A 22,278-nucleotide genomic window follows, 5' to 3' on the forward strand; every position below is an offset into this window, starting at 1 on the left:
AGCATTCAAATCAAGCAAAAGTATGGCATTAAGAATGTATTTATAATCAGTATGATAAAGAATGGCTATTAGGTACAGACTCTGGGCTTCCAGAAAATCTTACTTGTGTTGTTTAAGGAATGGATCTTTCATTTTGAAGCCTCAGTATATAGTATAATAAACCATAATCACTTTATTGCGAACGCTAGTGATGGGTGACAAAATTTGTGCTCCTATGGAGTTGAAACTTGAAATTCCATATTATTCTACATTAAAGACTGTCTTCCCAAAAGGCTTTTGCTCTTTGTATCAGATACTATTTAGCATTTGAGGAATTGTGATGGTCCTGAGCTAGAGTCAAACTACATACCTTTAGCAGTAAGTACTGGTCATAGACAAAAGTTTATGATGGTTTTCATATAACAACAGCAAAAAACCCAGAAATTTTATTTACTTTTGCGAAGTAAACAAAGAACAATTCTATGCATGTTTACTCAAAAACCAAGTCCCAATGTGGTCAATGGAACTCACTACAGCCATGATGTAAAACAGTCTCACTTTTTTCTTACTGCAACAGTTAATCAAAACTAACCATAATCAACACATTTCCTCCTTTATACTTTTAACAAAACAACTTTTAACCCTCAATTATCTTTCCAACAAACATGCACCACTGGTTTGAGTTTTCTATTATTAAAGCTACTAAAAGCTCCTGTGTCATCTGCTGCCTTTGTCTAACATTTGTGACTGTTTTTGATGCTTGGTGCTCTAAACACCAACTGCAACATCCACATTTATGTCCTGTTCAGCTGTAAAACCTTTTGCTCCTTTAGCATTTCTTCAACTGACACAAAGTCAAAGATCAATTTGCTAATGCCTTCAAATGGCTCTTCTCCTGATCTGGCCTTCCCAAAATTTTAGTGTGTTCTCTGGTTCTCACACATACACCCTTCTCTTAGAATCAAACCTGAACAATATCAATGTTCAGAAATTCACAACTGTTTTTTTTTAGCTACTATTTTGGAATGAGAAAGCTTAGAGTCCCCTGCTGTGGCTTTCATGAGACAAAGCTCTACTTTGTAAAGTATTGTAGACTTGCATGAAATCCAAGCCTTGTTTGGTTGTGTGTCACACATACTGTGGGGGAATCTACAATGGAGTAAGAAACTGGAATGTTTCAAGCAACTAATGTTAGTAAATATCCTCTCTTCAGGCACCAGACAAACATTTTCCTTCTGTTTGCAAACAAACAAAAAATGACCAACAAAATGGAGTCAATTGTTATCCCACTGCACAACCATGCAGGATATGCATTTATCTTCCAAAAATAGTCTTCCTTTTATACAACATTAATTTACACTTACAGCCTGTTATGTGAGCTGTGCTGTAATTCAACTGAAATATTCAGAACATATGCCACAGGTTATTAAAATAAATCAGTAATGCATGCTGTATGCAAAACATTACAATTTGCAATTAGCTGCCCCATGGTCAAGAAGGTTGCTTACTGCAGTCACGTACAGACTCATTCACAACAACTAGTCTAGTTTAGCTCCATACTTTCAACAAGGATGCATGCCCAGGGCTAATTTGGAAATCATTTTTTACTTCAAGCTTTAGTAAATTCTACAAGAAAATCATAGTAGCATGAACAGTACCATCACCCAACAAAGTAATACAAAGAATGCAAGACAGATCATTCCTCTTTCAACCTCTTATTTCACAGGCAAAACAATTTCAGTGCTACAGTAGCTTTAAGCACACTCCTCTTATACCGGATATTATTACAGATGGTCACTTATACCAGACAGAAGCTGGTAGCTATTTTCCATAAATGGCAATTTATTTGAAAATACAGCTCAAGCCATGTCAAAATTGCCAAACAGGTGCAACTTTGCAACTAGACACTACAGAACAAACGACTGATGACTAAGGCTACAATTTATATTGCCCTGTGTAATATTGGACAAATTGAGTCTGTACTAAGGATAAAAGGAGAGCACTTATTGATCCTTCTTCGGCATGAAATGTAACAAGTAATAGCTTTGATTCATTTGCACAAGGCTTCTGAGATCTGCAGTGGTTAGAAGAAAACATGACATTTAAGTCAGTTGATGATTCACATAGAATAGTAAAAGTCACTGATATTTCCATGGCTGTTAAAAGTCTGTATCCTGCAAATACACAAATATCCAAAAAAGCATTAAACAAGGGAGGTACCCAGCCCTCAATTTTAATAACCTATACAATACTCTCCTTCACACTTAAACCTCAAGGTCAGAAAGCTAAGGACTTCACAAGTTGCGGTTCTTCAGCTAATTCAGATCAACTAAGAGAATGGCATGTCTAAACATAATTGTGAGACGATCTATCCTACTCAAAGAGTATTTTTTACTCTGATCTTGTCAAAGGACATTACTGAGCTCCTAGTCTTTTCCCCATTAAAAAAAATCAGAACTGTTTTGTACCTGTGAGGTTGACATGCGTGAGGTATCTTGTCGGCCTGTTAAATCAGACGAGGAGATATTGACAGGGGCCCCACGATGCAATCGCATACTCACTTTCCGTTCTCTCTCCATTCCAGACACTGGCCGAGGAGATGTGTTTGCTGACCAAAAAAAAGAAAGAAAAAGAAAAACTTAATTTTGTGTATGTATTACTAGACAAAATAAACTATTGCAATAAAAGGAAGCCGACAGAGGCATCACTTTATAAGCACCTTCATAATGTCAGAACTATTAAACCCATATGGCACTCAGACCCCTTTGCATGCCTAACTAGGGAGAGGCTTGTAAGTCAAGAAATTAATGTTATAAAATTTGTTGTTGTTGTTGTTGTTGTTTAGTCGTTTAGTCGTGTCCGACTCTTCGTGACCCCATGGACCATAGCACGCCAGGCACTCCTGTCTTGCACTGCCTCCCGTAGTTTGGTCAAACTCATGTTCGTAGCTTCGAGAACACTGTCCAACCATCTTGTCCTCTGTCGTCCCCTTCTCCTAGTGCCCTCAATCTTTCCCAACATCAGGGTCTTTTCCAAGGATTCTTCTCTTCTCATGAGGTGGCCAAAGTATTGGAGCCTCAGCTTCACGATCTGTCCTTCCAGGGAGCACTCAGGGCTGATTTCCTTAAGAATTGATAGGTTTGATCTTCTAGCAGTCCATGGGACTCTCAAGAGTCTCCTCCAGCACCATAATTCAAAAGCATCAATTCTTCGGCGATCAGCCTTCTTTATGGTCCAGCTCTCACTTCCATACATCACTACTGGGAAAACCATAGCTTTAACTATACGGACCTTTGTCGGCAAGGTGATGTCTCTGCTTTTTAAGATGCTATCTAGGTTTGTCATTGCTTTTCTCCCAAGAAGCAGGCGTCTTTTAATTTCGTGACTGCTGTCACCATCTGCAGTGATCAAGGAGCCCAAGAAAGTAAAATCTCTCACTGCCTCCATTTCTTCCCCTTCTATTTGCCAGGAGGTGATGGGACCAGTGGCCATGATCTTGGTTTTTTTGATGTTGAGCTTCAGACCATATTTTGCGCTCTCCTCTTTCACCCTCATTAAAAGGTTCTTTAATTCCTCCTCACTTTCTGCCATCAAGGTTGTGTCATCTGCATATCTGAGGTTGTTGATATTTCTTCCGGCAATCTTAATTCCGGCTTGGGATTCATCTAGTCCAGCCTTTCGCATGATGAATTCTGCATATAAGTTAAATAAGCAGGGAGACAATATACAACCTTGTCGTACTCCTTTCCCAATTTTGAACCAATCAGTTGTTCCATATCCAGTTCTAACTGTAGCTTCTTGTCCCACATAGAGATTTCTCAGGAGACAGATGAGGTGATCAGGCACTCCCATTTCTTCAAGAACTTGCCATAGTTTGCTGTGGTCGACACAGTCAAAGGCTTTTGCATAGTCAATGAAGCAGAAGTAGACGTTTTTCTGGAACTCTCTAGCTTTCTCCATAATCCAGCGCATGTTTGCTATTTGGTCTCTGGTTCCTCTGCCCTTTCGAAATCCAGCTTGCACTTCTGGGAGTTCTCGGTCCACATACTGCCTAAGCCTGCCTTGTAGAATTTTAAGCATAACCTTGCTAGCGTGTGAAATGAGCGCAATTGTGCGGTAGTTGGAGCATTCTTTGGCACTGCCCTTCTTTGGAATTGGGATGTAGACTGATCTTCTCCAATCCTCTGGCCATTGCTGAGTTTTCCAAACTTGCTGGCATATTGGGTGTAGCACCTTAACAGCATCATCTTTTAAAATTTTTAATAGTTCAGCTGGAATATCATCACTTCCACTGGCTTTGTTATTAGCAGTGCTTTCTAAGGCCCATTTGACTTCACTCTCCAAGATGTCTGGCTCAAGGTCAGCAACCACACTGCCTGGGGTGTAGGAGACCTCCATATCTTTCTGGTATAATTCCTCTGTGTATTCTTGCCACCTCTTCTTGATGTCTTCTGCTTCTGTTAGGTCCTTACCACTTTTGTCCTTGATTATGGTAATCTTTGTACGAAATGTTCCTTTCATATCTCCAATTTTCTTGAACAGATCTCTGGTTTTCCCCATTCTATTGTTTTCCTCTATTTCTTTGCATTGCTCATTTAAGAAGACCCTCTTATCTCTCCTTGCTGTTTTTTGGAAATCTGCATTCAGTTTCCTGTATCTTTCCCTATCTCCCTTGCATTTTGCTTGCCTCCTCTCCTCCGCTATTCGTAAGGCCTCGTTGGACAGCCATTTTGCCTTCTTGCATTTCCTTTTCCTTGGGATGGTTTTCGTTGCTGCCTCCTGTATAATGTTACGAGCCTCCATCCATAGTTCTTCAGGCACTCTGTCCACCAAATCTAAATCCTTAAACCTGTTCCTCACTTCCACTGTGTATTCATAAGGGATTTGATTCAGATTGTATCTTACTGGCCCAGTGGTTTTTCCTACTTTCTTCAGTTTAAGCTGGAATTTTGCTATAAGAAGCTGATGATCTGAGTTACAGTCAGCTCCAGGTCTTGTTTTTGCTGACTGTATAGAGCTTCTCCATCTTTGGCTGCAGAGAATATAATCAATCTGATTTCGATGCTGCCCATTTGGTGATATCCATGTGTAGAGTCGTCTCTTGTGTTGTTGGAAGAGAGTGTTTGTGATGACCAGCTTGTTCTCTTGACAGAACTCTATTAGCCTTTGCCCTGCTTCATGTTATAAAATAGTGTTCTTAAATGTTGAGGGTTGGATTCAAAGTTAAGCATGCCAAAACGGGCTAACAGAAGAAGAGTTTCCTACCCCCCGGCCCCCTTGAGGTGTTGAATGGAATAAGCTGTGAGGCAAGAGGAAGAAGTGATTAACTAGAAGGCAGCTCACCTCAATGCATTCTTTGGCTTACCTGTATGTGAAGTTGGGGTAAGAGGGGTTGGTGGAGCTACATCTTGTGTCCCCCTCAGCCTGCCAGAGGCAGTGGAAGGTAAGCCACGAACTGCAGGATTTCGTGTGTGTCTCAGTCTTTCTTCTCTCTCTCTTCGTTCACGCTCAGCATCTTCGACTGCACGGCTTGCACCCTGCAAGAACATGTAATTTGGCATTATACCAACATTTGGAATCAATTAGTTAAAAACCTGTATTCAGAGTTACGGTAGTAGTTGCAGTGTCAATGCTACGCTGCTGAGCTTATGTGGACCACTGAAAGACAGTCAGCAGGGAAAAGCAGACCTTGGGTCCAAATCAGACTCAGAAGGTAGCAGGTTATTCTCTCAGCCCTGTTCCGATTTTTAAAAAGGGAAATGAATGGTGATCACATTTTTTTAAAAATTTTTAATTAACAGGATTTATTTTAAAAAATACTTATTTGCCACAATTTCATAAAATATTACTTACTAAGAGCAGACATGGTACAAATCCATGATGCCAGAGGATGTGGAACTTGCAATTGCTAACAAGATACAAAGAAAACACCCGGGTACCTATAGTATTTGGCCAAAATAACTCAAAGGTGGAAAATACATTTGTTCAAAGCTGTTGCACAACACTTCTATGACTACACTAAAAACAAAAGAACAGTGGTAGGATCAGACAATATTGTTAAAGAAAGGCAATCCTGACGTCTTTCTTCTTCTACAGCAGCAAAGAATAAGGGGATTTATGTTGATGATTCTTGGAAATCAGTCACAAATATTCAGCCTGGTAACTACCCAAGTAGAGAGGAGAAATATCAGGTGCTGGTTTACTTGGCAAATATCATAGAATCATAGAGTTGGAAGAGACCACAAGGGCCATCCAGCCCAACCCCCTGCCAAGCAGGAAACACCATCAAAGCATTCCTGACAGATGGCTGTCAAGCCTCTGCTTAAAGACCTCCAAAGAAGGAGACTCCACCACACTCCTTGGTAGCAAATTCCACTGCCAAACAGCTCTTATCTCCAGTATTGCAAGTGTATGCATCTGAATATCAGGTGCTGGGGAGAGTGCTGTTGTGCTTAAAGTTGATTACTGTGAGAAAATTACACTTCTTATATTCTTAGCTCCACAGAATCCAATGCTATCCTCAATCTCCATATAGACCAAATGCTTAACAATTTGCTTGATCAAACAAGCAAAAACTGTACTACAGAAATTACTATCCATGTTGCATTTTTATTCGCAAAAGGTGTGAAGCAAAGCGACAATTTCCCTGAAACCCATGTGTTGTAGTTCTGAAATCACAAAACCAAGTGTGGAATGAACATCAGCAAGTTATCACCTAACACGTTTTGCCTTTGCTGATGTCTGCATAATATTTACTAATATTACAATAGAATTAGAGAGGGAAACGCAACAGCTGAAGCAGAAAGTGTGGAATTGGACTGGAAATCAATAGTTCAGAATCAAAATGGATTATGGGAGACTTCATAACACTGGTCCTAAGCGGCTAACAAATTATTCTGAAGGCCAGTTTAGGGTGCTTTGCTGCCACATCTAAAGCCCCAAGGGACCTGGAGGCCAAATACCTGAAGGAACACTTCCTTCTCTATCAGCCTACCAGGTCTTTAAGCTTTCACCACCAAGTGAAGGATAGGGGGTTGTGGTGCATAAGGCCTTCTTGGTGGTGGCTCCTCACCTATGGGATGACTTCCTCCCTCCTGACACACACATTGCACCAATATTATCTGCTGGGTCGACAAGTGAAGACACAGCTCTTTACCCAGGCCTTTGAGAGGAGGTTAGGCACACTTTTGGAAACTGCAAAAAGGCAGGCAGAATAGGGAATTCTTAACAGAATAAAGTAATTACCTGATGATGGACTATCTCACTGAAAAGATACCCCTATGATCTATGGTGTGAATGATATACAAAATCTTTCTTAATTATCGTCAAGAAATGTGACTGCATACGAGTGTAACAGATCGATATAGGCCAGCTTTGGTTCCAAGAACTGGTGTACAAGTCACACCATATGGCCTTCCAGCAAGACAACAAGAGGGCATAAAATACAGTATAAAAGCATGAATAACAATAAAATTCAAAGTTCAAAAATCAATTTGGGGGGAATCAACTCAATAAACATTAGATAGTCACCAGGGCTAGCTGGCTAAATTAGTCCTACTTGGGCCAGCAAGGCGGCCAGGGGAGAATTAGCTGTGGGGTCCCAGAGCAGGTAATCTTCATAAAAAGGGGAGGGGGAGAAGAGAAGAGGAGATAAAAGATCAGGCTGAGTTCAAATTAAAGGCCAGGCGGAATAGCTCTGTCTTACAGGCCTGGCGGAAAGAGGTTAAGTCCTGTAGGGCCCTAGTCTCATGGGACAGAGCATTCTACCAGGTCAGAGTGATCACTGAAAAGGCTGTGGCCCTGGTGGAGGATAGTCTGACTTCCTTAGGGCCCGGGACCTCTAAACTATGGTTATTCATGGACCTTAAGATCCTCTGCAGGGCATACCAGGAGAGGCGGTCCCATAAATACGAGGGCCCTAAGCCACAAAGGGCTTTAAAGGTCAAAACCAGCACCTTGAACCTGACCCTATACTCCACCGGGAGCCAGTGCAACTGGTAAAGCACTGGGTGAATATGCTCCCATGGCAGGGACCCCGTGAGGAGCCTCGCTGCAGCATTCTGCACCCCCTGAGGTTTCTGGGACAGTTTCAAGGGCAGCCTCGCGTAGAGCGAATTACAGTAGTCAAGCCTGGAGGTGACCGTCGCATGGATCACTGTGGCCAGATCAGGGTGGGAAAGGTAAGGGACCAACTGCTTAAGGTGGCGAAGATGGAAAAATGTTGCCTTAGCTGTTGCTGTAACCTGTGCCTCCATGGAAAGGGAGGCATCAAAGATTACACCCAAACTCTTAATGGAAGGCACTGGCACTAATTGAAGCACCGCAAGAGAAGGGAGTTGGTCCCTCATCCCCAGGCCATCCCGACAAAGCCAGAGGACCTCTGTCTTTGAAGGATTTAGTTTCAATCGGCTCCCACAAAACCACAAACTGTAAGTGCTCACAGACTTGCAGTTTTATTTGATACTTTAACAACTAGTCCTGTTATAAAGCTAAAACTGGTTTCAGTTTCATTGCTTGTAACAGTTCACACCAAACTGCCATTTGCTACAAACATGAACAAGCACTGTGAAACATATTATTTCACCTCCAGCACTCAATGTCAGATATCAAGCTCTCACTGTCAGTTTTTCACACTTAAAAAAAATTTAAGTTAGCAAGTACTGACTACTTACAAATTTCAGCATGTTCCAGTCAAATACATAGTCATAGGAGAAGCCTTGTCTGTGGAAGAGATTTCTGAATAATTGCCTTAGATATGAATAATCCGGTTTGTCATCAAAACGCAACGAACGGCAAAAATTCAGGTATGTAGCAAATTCAGCTGAAAAGAAATGAGAAATCCGGATGATATTATCATGAAGTCGGTACAAACAACAATATCCAGCACAGATTCATCAGCTCATCTGCTTTCCAAAGTATTGGTTCAATGCTTCTCATAGTAACCAAGATGACAGAACCGTGAACTGTTTTCCCCATATGTAAGCAGGAAGTGATATGCTTTTTTTCACATGCAGCACAATCCTTCATGACTGTTACTGTATCACCATCTGGGAAATTACTAGGCTACAACGGCAGAGGCAACCTGCAGAGGAGTGTAGAGAGAGTCCTATTCTAGTCCACAGTGGTATAAACAATAGAAAGATTAAGTATGGTACAAAGGTTAGCAGGTTGCTGAACTAGGATCTGGCAGATCAGGTTTAAAATCCCTACTCAAGCTACCGGTATGAAGCTGTGTGACTTTGGGCCAGTCACTGTCCCTCAGTCAAAGCTGTCTCACAGAAGTTGCTGTGAGGATAAAAAGGACACATGTATGCCACTCGAGTTCCTTGGAGGAAAAGTGCAATATAACTGTAATTCATAAATGTAATAAAACAAACATAGATATATTTTTCTTTTTAAAGAAATAAAATACAGCCACTCCCTTTTTAGCAATGACTGGTAACTTATGCACTGTGAGTGCACATGTGCTGAATGAACATGTAACTCATTTGTTCATCATGGTAAGCTGCTCATTGAATACCAAACATTGTAGACAGAGAAAAATCCATACATATGCAGCACCTTGGAAAGAGGGGAGCACTAAAAAAAAAAGGGGGGGTGATGTTGTTTACAAAGCAGCCAAACAACATACCTTCATTTAACCATTAAATGAAATGTTAACCAAATAACAAGGAAGAGTTAGTACAGTATATACAAATAAGAGCTAGAATAATTTTTAAGATCAAGAGGTAACAGAAGATGTAACATCAAGTTAATGTAAGTTCCACTGAAGAGTTAGCTTTGAAATCAATACGGAAGACATCTATTTCAGAGAATAAACTTACAAGGGTATCCTTTACACAAAACCTCAATGGGTGTGGACATTTTCTTTTCACTGATGCGTTCATATTTCTGTCTTTTTGTAGCTGCCTTCAATCCCTGCCAGGGGAGGGAGCCCAGGTTAAAATACATGAGTACATAGCCCAAGGACTCCAAGTCATCTCTGCGAGATTGTTCTACAAGGAGTAGAAGAGTGGAGCCATTAGGTTCTATCATCTGGTGAAATGGTTCAAATATGTTTAAAGCAAAAAAAAAATTACACAACAAAAAGATCTTACCTGCAAGAAAAACATTGTTAGTTAATTTCAACCTTGCCCATAAAATCAGTATGAAAAATGGTTTACTCTTGCAATTATCCAACAATTATTCCTAAAGAATCCCATACTGGAAACTGTTCAAATGGCCATATAGGTCCATATCACGTCAGAAATACAGAATCATTCACCCACAACACTTGCCGGTCAACCAGGGTTTTACAACTTTGAGCATAAAGGCAACCATTATTTAGCTGCTTCTGGCTCCTTACTCCCCCAAATCCTCTGAATTGAGGACAGAAGGTGGATCTTACTTCATTTTGCTTGAATCTTTTACAGTCTCTGAATGGTGCTCCTCCCATGCTAGTGTGAGGAGACCTCTCCCCAGCATCCCCTGAAATTCATGGAGAACTCTGTGGAGCCCTGCATTCAACCAAGGCAATCCAAGCCACAGTGCCAAGAACAGACATACTGCAGAAAGCTGCTAACAATGATTCACACAACTGAGCCAAGTTGCAAGCTTAGCCACAATTTCTTGACACAGGCTGCAGTGAAAGACAAAGTGTTCTCCAACCTATATCTCTCAGGACTATAATCTTCTTTATGGTAAAGTTCTTTGTTGTTGTGCCATTGGAAACAGCTTCTAGCAAGGCAAGTTTTATATCTGCATGCAAGTGGAGGCAAACAGAAACAAAACAAATCCTGAGATAACTTTTACAAGCTTGACCTGAAGGGAAATTTCTTCTCGATCCCATATATGGTAGTCTGACCCCAAGGAAAAATCTACCAAGCTATCCCAATGGAAGTTTATTGGATGAAACACTCCCAACATCTTGTTTGAGTCTGTCACATGCATTACAGAGCATGACCATTTGATTTGTTTCACTGATGCACTTACAGTGCAATCCTAGCAACATCTATTCAGAAATAAGTCCTATTGGATTCAATGGGGCTTACTCCCAGATCAAAGCCCCCTCTTTCCAATGGTAACCAGAACAATTTATTTTATCCAGATGTCTTAGTGTACGAACATTCCTACAACAATAAACAAAATAATCTGCTACCAGCTCACCAATTCCAAGATGAGTGTTGATAGAGGCATAACGGGCAGTTCCTGTTAAATTTTTATTTTCACGATATGGAATGTGCTGGTGCGTTCGAGCATCCCGATATTTCTTGGCCAGCCCAAAATCTATGATGTAGACAAGATTGCCCTTCTTGCCTAATCCCATCAGGAAGTTGTCAGGCTTTACATCTCGGTGGATGAAGTTCTTCGAATGAATGTATTCTATTCGGCTAATCTAATTACAGAAAGACATAATTTCAGAATTACAGCATATAAAACCTTTCAAAAACAACCAGCTGCTCCTTTATATTGGGCTTTAATATTAAAATCCTACTTTGATAATATTTAAGCTTAAAAGCTATTTGCTTGCTTTATTATGCCTGCATTATTTATTCTCCTTGATTTCATTTTTAAAATACCACAAGCCAGTTTAACTTGTTTCTATCTGTGCAACTGCACACATGACAACTAGGAAGTAAGCCTAATGAAGACCAATAGGATTTACTGCCAGGTACGTGTGTAAAAGATTGCAGCCTAAATGGCTTTCCTCCTGGGTCTGTTGATGAAGCAAGAATTAATATCTTAACTGGCTCTCACTTCCTGGGCACTGACAGGGTGACATCCCAAAAAGAGAGAGCTGTGTAGGGATCCTGAGGGACATCTAGTCCAACACCCTGCAATGCAGAAATCTCAACTAGAGCTTACATGACAGATGGCCATCCAACATCTGCTTAAAAACCTCCAAGGATCTTCAACTAGGTAAGATTGAGTTTTGGCTCTAAAGATTTTGCTGTAACAGCAATACTACTACATTAGACCAATAGTTGCCTTCAAAGCTGAAGCTAGAGAGCCCTTTGCATAGTGCCAACAATGAGCCCTCACTATATCCACTTCCAATCAGGTCATGGCCCAATCCTACCTATAGACCTACAAAATCAGTAAGGCAAGGTAACTTCAAAATGGCAGGCCACTGAGGGTGAAAGGTAAGCTTGGCTCATAGCTGCCAAGTTTTCGCTTTTCTCGCGAGGAAGCCTATTCAGCATAAGGGAAAATCCCTGTAAAAAAGGGATAACTTGGCAGCTATGGCTTGGCTCCTATTTAAAAGCAGAAACACTGTGTACTGCTGAAAAATATTGGTGGGTCCAGCAGGGAAGATGGTGAATGGTGCTGCGACTGGTCCAGGGATGGGATCTCTTCCAAGCCCCTGGGAGCCTCAGTCAGTGCTGAAACTGTCTGACTACTGGCCCTGGCGTCATCTAGCACCATTGCTATATCATTTCAGTGCCACTTGCTTGCATAAAACATGGTTTCCAGATGCTTCAAATGGTAGCAGTACACATAACTGGAATATTTACGGTCCTGCTGTTTTACTTCAACCTTTCTGAACCTAAGGGTTTAAAAATGGACACACAAACAGACAACCTAATAGCCATTAGAGAAGGTATTATTCATGGACATATTTAGTTCTAATTATCTTCTATGTCTGTACAAACCAAGAATGTCTTCACACTTATTTTGGAAGAACAATTCACAAGTTGATTTATATATCATTTTCAGGAAATTTATTATGCATAAACTGGCCAATCTTTTTTGTGGCAGCAAAGTTTTAAATACATACAGTATAGGCTCAGATTCTGCAACTTGATCCTAACATAAAGTTGAAGAATCTGTAAAACTTGATGTGTTGACTGTTGCTACCCCTTGAGGGAAAGATTAGCTTTTAAAATAATTGCAAACCCTCATGTCAAGAGATAGATAAGGAATGTAGCCCAACACACTAGAAATGGGTGAATGCTTTAGAATCCAGCCCAACAGCCACCAACTACACAGCAACCCTGAGAATAATCCATTTTGGAAAAGGTATGTATTTTAAAGAAGCACAAGCATGTTTCCCACTGCAGCTAAATTGGTCTGATTCACACTGGCAAAAACAACTTTAAAAGCATTATTTGTACTAGGCACATTTTATTTTCTGGTATATGAAGAGAATAGCTTAAGTGGTAGACTTTCTATCTGCCCTCTGAAAGAAAAGAGTCCCAGATTTTGTTCCATATAAGACAATTATTTATAGAATGCAGAGAGGATTTAAGGAAGCCCTCCTACCCAATAATAAAGACATGCAAAGATTTTAATACCATTTGGTCAGCAAGTAAAAGGACTGTCTTGAGGCTGAATTTTCTTGAACAGAAGTTAAAGAGATCTTCAAGGCTTGGTCCCAACAATTCCATCACCATTACATTGTAGTCACCTTCAGCACCGCACCATTTGATTGTGGGAATGCCCACTAGAAAAAAGGGGAAAAAATTACTATAGTATTTTGTGAAAACAGAAGGTATCTGCACAAAATATGTATGCTGCACCTACAGATTATTATCTAAATTACAGCACATTTTTCTTCCTGAAAAATGTATGCATGGGGGGGGGGGAGAGATGGGGGGGAAGAGACTGGAACTGGAGCACGGTCCTGGGACACCTTGTATAGATGTGCTTCCAATGGGATGTGATCTTCTCCTTCTATCTAAGTACAAGTACTCCCTATTAAGAAGCCAAAAGGGAGGGAAAGACCATTGTTGTGCTATGAATCCTAACTATCAGGCGTCAATTAGTCTACAGTAGCTATGAAAATTCAGAATTCAACAAATATTTTATGGCATATTTGTATATGACATTTTAAATATGTGCTGTTTAATCTGGGCTCAGAAATGATGAACTTCCCTTGGTTTACAGCTTCAGAAGATTTCCCCCAAACAAGTTCTGAGAGTTGCTCAATCCTTTCACCACTACCTGCATTCCCCACTCTGACTGATATGGCAGGGGATAATGGGAGATGTAGTCCAGGAACATTGATTTCCCACCCCTACTTCAAAATAATCTGAATCATGCAAGCAGCTGGCTCAGTGGTTACCAGCACAGAGTAGAACTGTGCCAGGTCTGCATTTGGCTTCTCTCTCTCCAGCATTGCAAGATTGTATGAGTAAGAGCACATTTATTTGTGCATCATCTAGAGTAACACAATGCAGAACTGTAATAATATTTGCTGAAGCCCATCTCCAGAGTATATTTGCCTAACTTGGGGAAGGCACACTCAGGTACTCTGCATTGGACAATGCTACTCATCCGAAACGAGTAGCAAATTACAAAACTACAAGACGTGCAAGAACTATGCTCATGTAGTTAACTGTTGTCAGTTAACAGATCCACACTCAAGGTTATAGCAAAACAAATGTAATAATTTTTGTGCCTCTGAAACTATAAAAAGCAGTTTGCAATTACGGAGAAAAAGTATAGGTCCAAACAAAAAAGCTTCTCACGAAGTTCAAGAGTGAAATGGTATCTTGCTTATCATGGTATCACATGCAAAGACCACGCCTTTAAGTAAAAGGATTTGCCCAGTTTTAAGATTGTCACACTAGGATTGGCACTACTGTCAGAACATAATTTCAATAAAATATATATATCACATTTGTGTGATCGAAAACCTTTCATGTTCATGATCTACAATTCAAGAGTTCCTTTCTTTTAACATCACATCTCAGAAACATGTTACAGATAAACAACAACTTGATCTGCATTTAGTAATGAGCAGACAGGTTGAGGTAGTGTTGGTAATCCATGGGCTCATAGGGTAACCCTTAGTGAAGCAACTGTTTGTCAGTACACCCCCTGTGTACACAAGAGCCACTCCTACCTTATTAGAACATTGAGAATGAAGACTAAAATTGAACTCCCATCCACACTTACTTAGGATTAAAGACTCAATGAACTCAGTGCTACTTATTTATAAGAAAACACATTTAGGATTCTACTGCCATAGCTCCCTAATGCATGGCAGGAAAGTAACCATGAAATCACTTGTTGCTATCTGCCTTCTTCAGTTTATAGCTAGAACATTAGTACCCATATGATTTATCAGCACAGATAATTTTTACCTCCACCCTGCATCATTTTGTAAATTTTGCTTTCTATATGGAGTTGAGGATGTTTGGTTTTCACACATTCCAATTTGATGGCAACCTCTTCTCCAGCAGCAATGTCAGTCCCTAAAGGAAAGAAGAAAACACAACTTCAAAATCCAAGACAATCAAAACATGAACTAACCAAGGCAATTGCCATTATAGATCTGATCCATGGCTTATACACCCTGGCACTGTGTGTAACAGTTGCTGGCATCACAAGGAAGTTGTATGGAATAACCAAGAAAGGGGGGGGGTGAATCCATGCAAGCCTTGGAGAAAAAGGTGGGATATAAATGCAGTAATTAAGCTTTTCTGCTTAAGAAAGGTGGAGATGTCAGTCACCAACCTGGCATTTAGAGATCTCCACGTGGTTGCAATTGTACCCATACCAGGAGCAAAATGCACCTGGTGCCTAGCTAATTTCTAACACTGCTTGTGCATTCCCCTCATGCTTTTGAACTGATATAACTTGCATTGGTAGTGTCACCTATCCATTACAGGCAGCCCTGTTTACACGTGTTCAATATGTGTGTGACCGTGTATATGTGCATTGTGTTGAACCCAGAAGTGACCCAGAAATGTCATAAAGACATCAATGAAATATCCCTAAAAGGGTGGAACACAGGCAGGGCAGGGGTGGATTGGTGTTGTTTGCAGGCTTTTTCAATGGGTTTTAATTATACACAATTTCACTGATGCATGCGGTGCCCGGGAACATAACCCACGCATAAACAGGATACAATCTAGGCAAACTTAAGCCCATTTAAGTCTTAGTGATTTCAGTAGGGAGTGAAAGCACAGTGGGTTTATCCAAGGGTGTCTGCAAGCGAGTAGAACAGATTTCCTCTTGTGCAACTGGGCTTTTCTTTTCTCCCTCTTGCAGTCCCCATGTCATATACCCTCAAAATCTGCTTTGGAGGTTTGGGGGAGTCTCCAGAGAAAACCTAGGGTGTGAGCAGGTGGCTGCAGGGGGGAAAGACAAGAAGATGAAGTCCTGTCCACAAACCCATTCACATGTTAGCTCTTCATCAAAATCAATGGGACATAAGGGCTCTAAAATTATGGTTAAGATTCTACATTCATCTGTTGTGTGCAAAATCAATTCCTTAATTTGTAAACAATGATTTCAATAGGTTTCTTATTACTCAATTTCCGAGTATCCTCTAAGTTGTGTTTTGTAATGCAACATGTACTATAGTATCATGAGCACCTGCAGATTATGTCCTATTAAATATACACAAGTCATAGGGAATTTATTTATTTCATAAATTTACACACTGCTTGATTGTAAAAAACCCCTCAAAGCGGTTTACAAAAGATAAAATAGTAAAATCAAGGAAAATTCACAACCACACTTAAAAACATATAAAAGTTAAAATGCTAAAGCAGATTGAAATGATATAGAAATTACTAAGGATGATATATAATGAAACACAGTAAGGAGGGATACGAGGAAGTCAACAATGTTAGGATATATGAATGATAAATATAGTTCTTTTTCTCTCTTTTTTCTTTTTGTATTTTGTCTTGTATTTTCTAGTTTTGTGTTCTATGTGTTTCTTGTATTTTGTGTCTTATTTATTTTTCATGTTTATAAAATCAATATTTTTTTTAAAGAAGTTACCTCAACTTTCTAAGCATCAGGGTAGGCTTGTTTATACAAGAATGTTTTTAGCAGGTGCCGAAAAGAGTACAGTGAAGGCACCAGCTTGATCTCAATAGGCAGGGAATTCCAAAGTGTAGGCACTGCCACACTAAACAATCACATTCTTACATGAAAAATGCTGATGTATGTTTTTAGCTTATAGTTGATTTTATCTTTTAAATGTTTTATAGTGCTGTTTTTACAGATAATTTTATTGTTTTATTCCCTTTGTAAACTACGAGGTTTTAACAATTAAGCGGTACACAAATTTTATGAAATAAATAAATAAGCAAACATGCTAGAGCTGCAATTAACAAAGAAAAAATAGTCTTACTTTCGGCCTCATCTAAGTCTGGGAGCAGATGAAATGCAAGAGGAGAGAGAACATACAAATCTAAGGCATGCCTTTAAGCTGATAAGGACATTCCACACTCGTGAACAGTCAGGGCCACATGCATACAAAACACAGGAAATGTCGATGACAAGCGACGGATTGCACACAGCACAATGACTTCTCAAGGTTCACATCTTGATTTAGCTGAGCCTTCTGGTTTAAAACACTGCCTCCCCTTTCTAAACATGATTTTACAGTATTTGGAAGGCTCTTGCATGTAGCACCAGTGTTTCACATACAGACTACTCTTGTCGTTCACCACACTTAATGATTTTGGCTAAGAGAGAGGTTAATATCCGAGGTAACAAGGGATTAACTTTTTTTAAACCAAAATGAATGCAACAGTAGTGTTACAATATACAACTTGGTTTTAGGTATAAGAAGACTGTGACATGGTGTGCACACACATTGTGCATGCATGTACACTCACTCAGGGAGTCTTCTTTAACATGTCCCATATTAAGCCTTCTATATTGTACTTCTATAGGGGGAAACTAGGAAGAAGTATGCTGCTTAAAAGGGTCAAGCCATTTTACTGCATATTATCTTTAGAACAGTACATAAAATATTAACTCCACTAAGCAAAAACCACAGGCCATAAGCAATTTGTTCTTTATTCACTTAAGAAGGGGCTCAGCTGCAACCAGTTAGGTACAGATTCCTGAGCAAGGAAGCTTCTCTTAGGTAAGCACATTTTCTGCCAACAAAAGTTTCTAGTGACTGGGCAACATTTCACAATTCTTAAGAAAACAGAAGCTGGCTAAAGGTCAGATTTTGGGAAAGACTGGTGATAAGTATCATGTATATGCAAGATATATTTCACCAAATGAAGCTGTTAGCTATGTTTTCAAATTAATGCACAATACTAATTTGCCATGGGACTCACAGCTTCTGCTACAGTAGGAGGAGTTGGGATCTTCCTGACTAAGAAGTGGCAAAAACTACTTCTACTAGATTAAAGTGTTGTAAACGGAATCCACACCACTGAAAAACCAAAAACCTCAAGATCTTCCTATCAGACATTAACATTTATTTTATGACTAGCAGAAGCTGAGAAACCCCTACATCTCCTATCAAGAGACAGAACTTTGCACTGGATTATCTGGAATACCTACCTACAGCCTCAAACCAAGTAACAAAGGCCAACTGACCTATACAAAGAAATAACAGTGTTGGTCTTGCTGATGCAGCAGAGTAACACTGATAGTGCGAGCTATACAGTACTGTACTTCCATACATTAAAAAGCTGTTCCAGAAGAACTCAACTCAAGGATTCTTACTTAGGATCTACTTTTCAATACAATATGTAAGTTGTTACAGAGCAAGATGACTATTCACCAAAGCTATTAGGCAATATCCAACTATTGTGTGCTGCTTGTGCAACGGATTCCCCCTTCCTCTCTTCTCTGAAGTCCCCTGGGTGACCCCAACCCAAAATCTGTTCTGGAGGGTTAGGACCTCTCCACAAACTGAGAAGATTGGAAGGCATGAGTGACAGCAGAACAGCTACCGTAAGAGCAAGTCCCTTCATATCCATGGGTGCAACAATGGATCTTGTGTTGGGAAGATTTTGTAACATACCAATACTCTAAGTGAACACAAACATTTCTTCAAATGCTTGGCAGGGTGTTGGACTGGATGGCCCTTGTGGTCTCTTCCAACTCTATGATTCTACTGTATAGCTTAATTGTATTGTACCTACAGGGGCTGTCTTGGAAACCACTGGTGAGAGAGCAAGGTATCTATCTTTTAAACACATAAAGGAGTATAGAAAATATTCTTATAAGAGACCAATCCTTAACTATGGTTTAACACAGGCATCCCCAAACTGCGGCCCTCCAGATGTTTTGGCCTACAACTCCCATGATCCCTAACTAAGAGGACCAGTGGTCAGGGATGATGGGAATTTTAGTCCAAAACATCTGGAGGGCCGAAGTTTGGGGATGCCTGGTTTAACACAACTGACCAACATGCTCGTGTTCACTGCTCAGGAGTCCCTGCTTCATTTTTCTCATGTTCCTAGCTACAACAAGCTACAAGCCTTGTGCTGCCTAAACCTGGGCTCAAAGTTTGTTTTCCCCATAAGTAGTAAGACAAGAATAAACCTTGGCTACCTCTTATAATTTGTTCGGAGAGAAACAAACCACAATATCTGGTCTGAATATACAAGTCAAAGCTTGTGCCTTTTTGCTCCCAGAGCAGTATGGCCAACAACAAGGGATGAACAAAGCTGGAAGCTTTGATCAGCAGGCACCCACTACTAATTAGCAATAAACTGTGGTTAAACATTAAATATGCTTTATTGAGACGTGGAAACCAGTTCACTTATAGGCATCAAAGACTTCACTGTGTTAGGGGAAAATAAAAGTCCCAGAATTAGACATCTGGGCAGATTTTCTCTTTCTTTCAAGGATTACAATTGTTAAACATTTAACTATCTTCAGTGCTTTATTTTACGCTATTCTTTGTAGTTTCACAAGTATGACAATTTAAAGACTCATTATCTGGGTGCTGATATTCTAACAAATTGCATACACATGGCCATAGTATGTATGTGCTTAATACCTATTTGACACACCATCTTTGTATATAGGCTACAGATGCCTGCAGCCTTTCTTGTACAAAATTATCAAAATGAAAATAATCAAATAGGTAGCTCCTCCTCACATAAACTAAAAACATCTGCCTGATATTTGACAGCCAGATGGACTATGTTATTAAGAACAAGACTAAAACAACTCTTCTGATTACTGTATATACAAAGTTTCCTAACCTGCACAACGACTTTAACTACTGCTCCCATAGGTGGAGCTGCCATAGCATGACCTTTCTCCTTCTGGGGCCGCACCCTTATATACAGCTCCAAAATAACTGCTGTACTTGTACCTTAAAACTGTTCTCAAGTAGCTTTATCTGTAGGCCAAAACCAGCACCAAGGATGGCGACACTAAGATTCTAGAAAACTGCATTCCCACAATCTTTGAAAACAGATGCCAGTTTTAGAATACAATGATACAAAACTAAAGTGCTGGTTGTTCTCATCTGCCCCCCCCCCCAACAGTGAAGAACAAAGAAGTACACAAGTTATTTAATGTTATTAACACATCCATATTCGACAGCCATGCACTGAAGCAGATTTCAAGAGGGTGGGGACCCTCTCAATTAACAAGAATTAACAAGGCTTCACAACTGGTCTCACTGCTCCTGACATGCATAAATTAGTGTATTTTTAAACGCAGGAGCTCAGACTTGGATTGACTTACACACTTGTATAGATAGCAGCATGCAGAGTCAGCAATCCCATTAGAGCCACTCAATGCATACTGCAATGCATAGGCATATGCCTTTGCAGGATTGAACCATTAACTATTTGCCAGCATCAGTTTCATCCATCAGATTTTTTTCTGGCTTACCTTTGCATAAAGCCTATAAATTTGAAAGGAGACACCTAGACTAGCTTACAACATACAAAATGCAGGAGAAAATCCACATCATCCCTCAGGGTCTATTAAAGATTTATTACCAAAGATGTAAGTTAGCAGGCCTCTGGCTCAGGTTCACAGTTACACTGCCATCAAAATTAGGGGACTAAGCTGAAAATAACCAGGTGTGCCTTAGTTCCAGAAAGCGCAGCACAAAACCTGTAATTTCTCCCCATGTTACAATTCAGCTAAAAGCTATAGCAGAAATGACAAGTGACAAAAGGAGAAGAGATACTCTGCAAAAAATGGCCTAAACCTAGGCAATTATCTCTTTCAAACCAGGCTACTTCCTGGAAGCCTCACAGTAAACAACTACATCTGAGTATTATTAATTTTTCTTCACCAACAGCTGGTGCATTTCCAAACCTCATACTTCACTGTCAGAACCCTTCGGCCCAGAAATATGTAGTCAGGAATTTTTTTCCCACCCCAGCTTAGAAGCCAATAAAAGAAGTGGGGAAGAAAGGGGGGGGAAGAGAAGAGTAAGGAGACAAGAGCGATTTGCCCAAGGTCACAAAGGAAGTAACTGGGCACTACTGGGGCTCTCCCAGTCCTCATTTTCCCCAGTGTCGAGCCAAGGCTCTAACTGTAAACACGCTTGCTCAGAAGTAAGTCTCCCTGCAATACCCAGGTCTTCCTTCCGAGTAAACCCTGACTGTAACTGCGGTGGTTGAGCAGGGAAGGGACAAGACGGTTTTACTTCCCGCTACGGGGCTTGATGCGCTTCTTGGGCGTTCCTCTGTCACCTCACGGGAAACCAGATCCGCTTGGGGTGGGGGCCGCGACCTGAAGGCCCCACCAGAGTGCCAGAGGCAAAGCGACCCCCAACCTCGCTTCTCCAAAGGCAGCCACTTTCCTGAGGCCGTGGTCGCCCCCCCCCGCGCCACCTTCCCAAACCCCCTCTCGGTTCATGCCAGAGCAGCGCCCCCTCACCGAGGTAAATGTCCCCGAAGGAGCCGCTCCCGATCTTCCGGCCAAGCCGGTACCGGTTCCCGACTCTCAACTCCATCGAGGCGGCTCGGCAGGACCCGGACCCAGTCGCGAGGGACCCTGTCTCACAGCAGGGCGACGCCGGAGACCATCGCGGCCCTTAGCCCCGCCTCTCGACGCTGGAGGGATTCGGGGGCGACAGCGCACCCCGGGTGGGGAGGATGGACGCAGATTCCCCGAGACCCGGATCCTCCCTCAGCGCAGCTAAGCCCCAGCCGCCATATTATGTGACCTCACTTCCTTGGCAACAGGGGGCGGAGCTTTGCGACGGAGGAGCATCCTCTTCTGATGGAAAGCTGGGTCAAGGGGGACCAGATTGTGAGGCCGCGCGCGCGAGAGAGAGAAAGGGGTGGGGAGGGGGAGAGGCCACGTCTCCGTGGCAACCGCTGGGCGCTGGAACCTGGGCGCGGGGCTTCCCCTCGGTTCATTGGCCGCTTTCGGCAGCGCGGTGTCCCCCTGCGGGATGTTTTGGACTTGGCCCCACCCGTGAGAACCGAGGCAGCTGCCACCACATAACCAGAGCTCTGTCCGAGTATGTCAGCGATAAGAGATAATTGGGCTTACTCACACCAACTTTTCTATAGGCTTCTGAGGCTGGAGTAACACGAAGCATCGTTGCAATACCCTCAAGTAACCCCATAAAAAGATTGTGCCAAAGCACATGCTGGGGTTTATAAACCCTAAAGATCTGAA

General features: G+C 41.2%; 1 protein-coding gene across 5 annotated transcripts in view; it reads right to left on the reverse strand.

The window, feature by feature from the left end:
- The window catches only part of CSNK1D (casein kinase 1 delta), a 33,360-nt gene extending 11,526 nt beyond the window's left edge, over nucleotides 1-21,834 (reverse strand). For 3 of the 5 annotated variants that reach the window (XM_035104315.3, XM_035104316.3, XM_088663063.1), the window contains exons 1-8: nucleotides 21,529-21,834; nucleotides 15,048-15,158; nucleotides 13,254-13,402; nucleotides 11,125-11,353; nucleotides 9,804-9,974; nucleotides 8,652-8,800; nucleotides 5,345-5,516; nucleotides 2,448-2,587 (exon numbers count right to left, since the gene is read on the reverse strand). In XM_035104315.3, the coding sequence (XP_034960206.1) occupies nucleotides 2,448-2,587; nucleotides 5,345-5,516; nucleotides 8,652-8,800; nucleotides 9,804-9,974; nucleotides 11,125-11,353; nucleotides 13,254-13,402; nucleotides 15,048-15,158; nucleotides 21,529-21,604 (1,197 nt within the window). In that variant the 5' untranslated portion in view covers nucleotides 21,605-21,834. Of the gene's footprint in view, nucleotides 1-1,565; nucleotides 2,154-2,447; nucleotides 2,588-5,344; nucleotides 5,517-8,651; nucleotides 8,801-9,803; nucleotides 9,975-11,124; nucleotides 11,354-13,253; nucleotides 13,403-15,047; nucleotides 15,159-21,528 lie in introns of those variants that run through there. The other 2 variants (XM_060271897.2, XM_060271898.2) reach the window with 2 other exon arrangements.
- Nucleotides 21,835-22,278: the final 444 nt, after the last annotated feature.

Source organism: Zootoca vivipara, chromosome 2, assembly GCF_965207765.1.
Source record: "Zootoca vivipara chromosome 2, rZooViv2.hap1.1, whole genome shotgun sequence".
NCBI classification, from domain to species: Eukaryota; Metazoa; Chordata; class Lepidosauria; order Squamata; family Lacertidae; genus Zootoca; species Zootoca vivipara.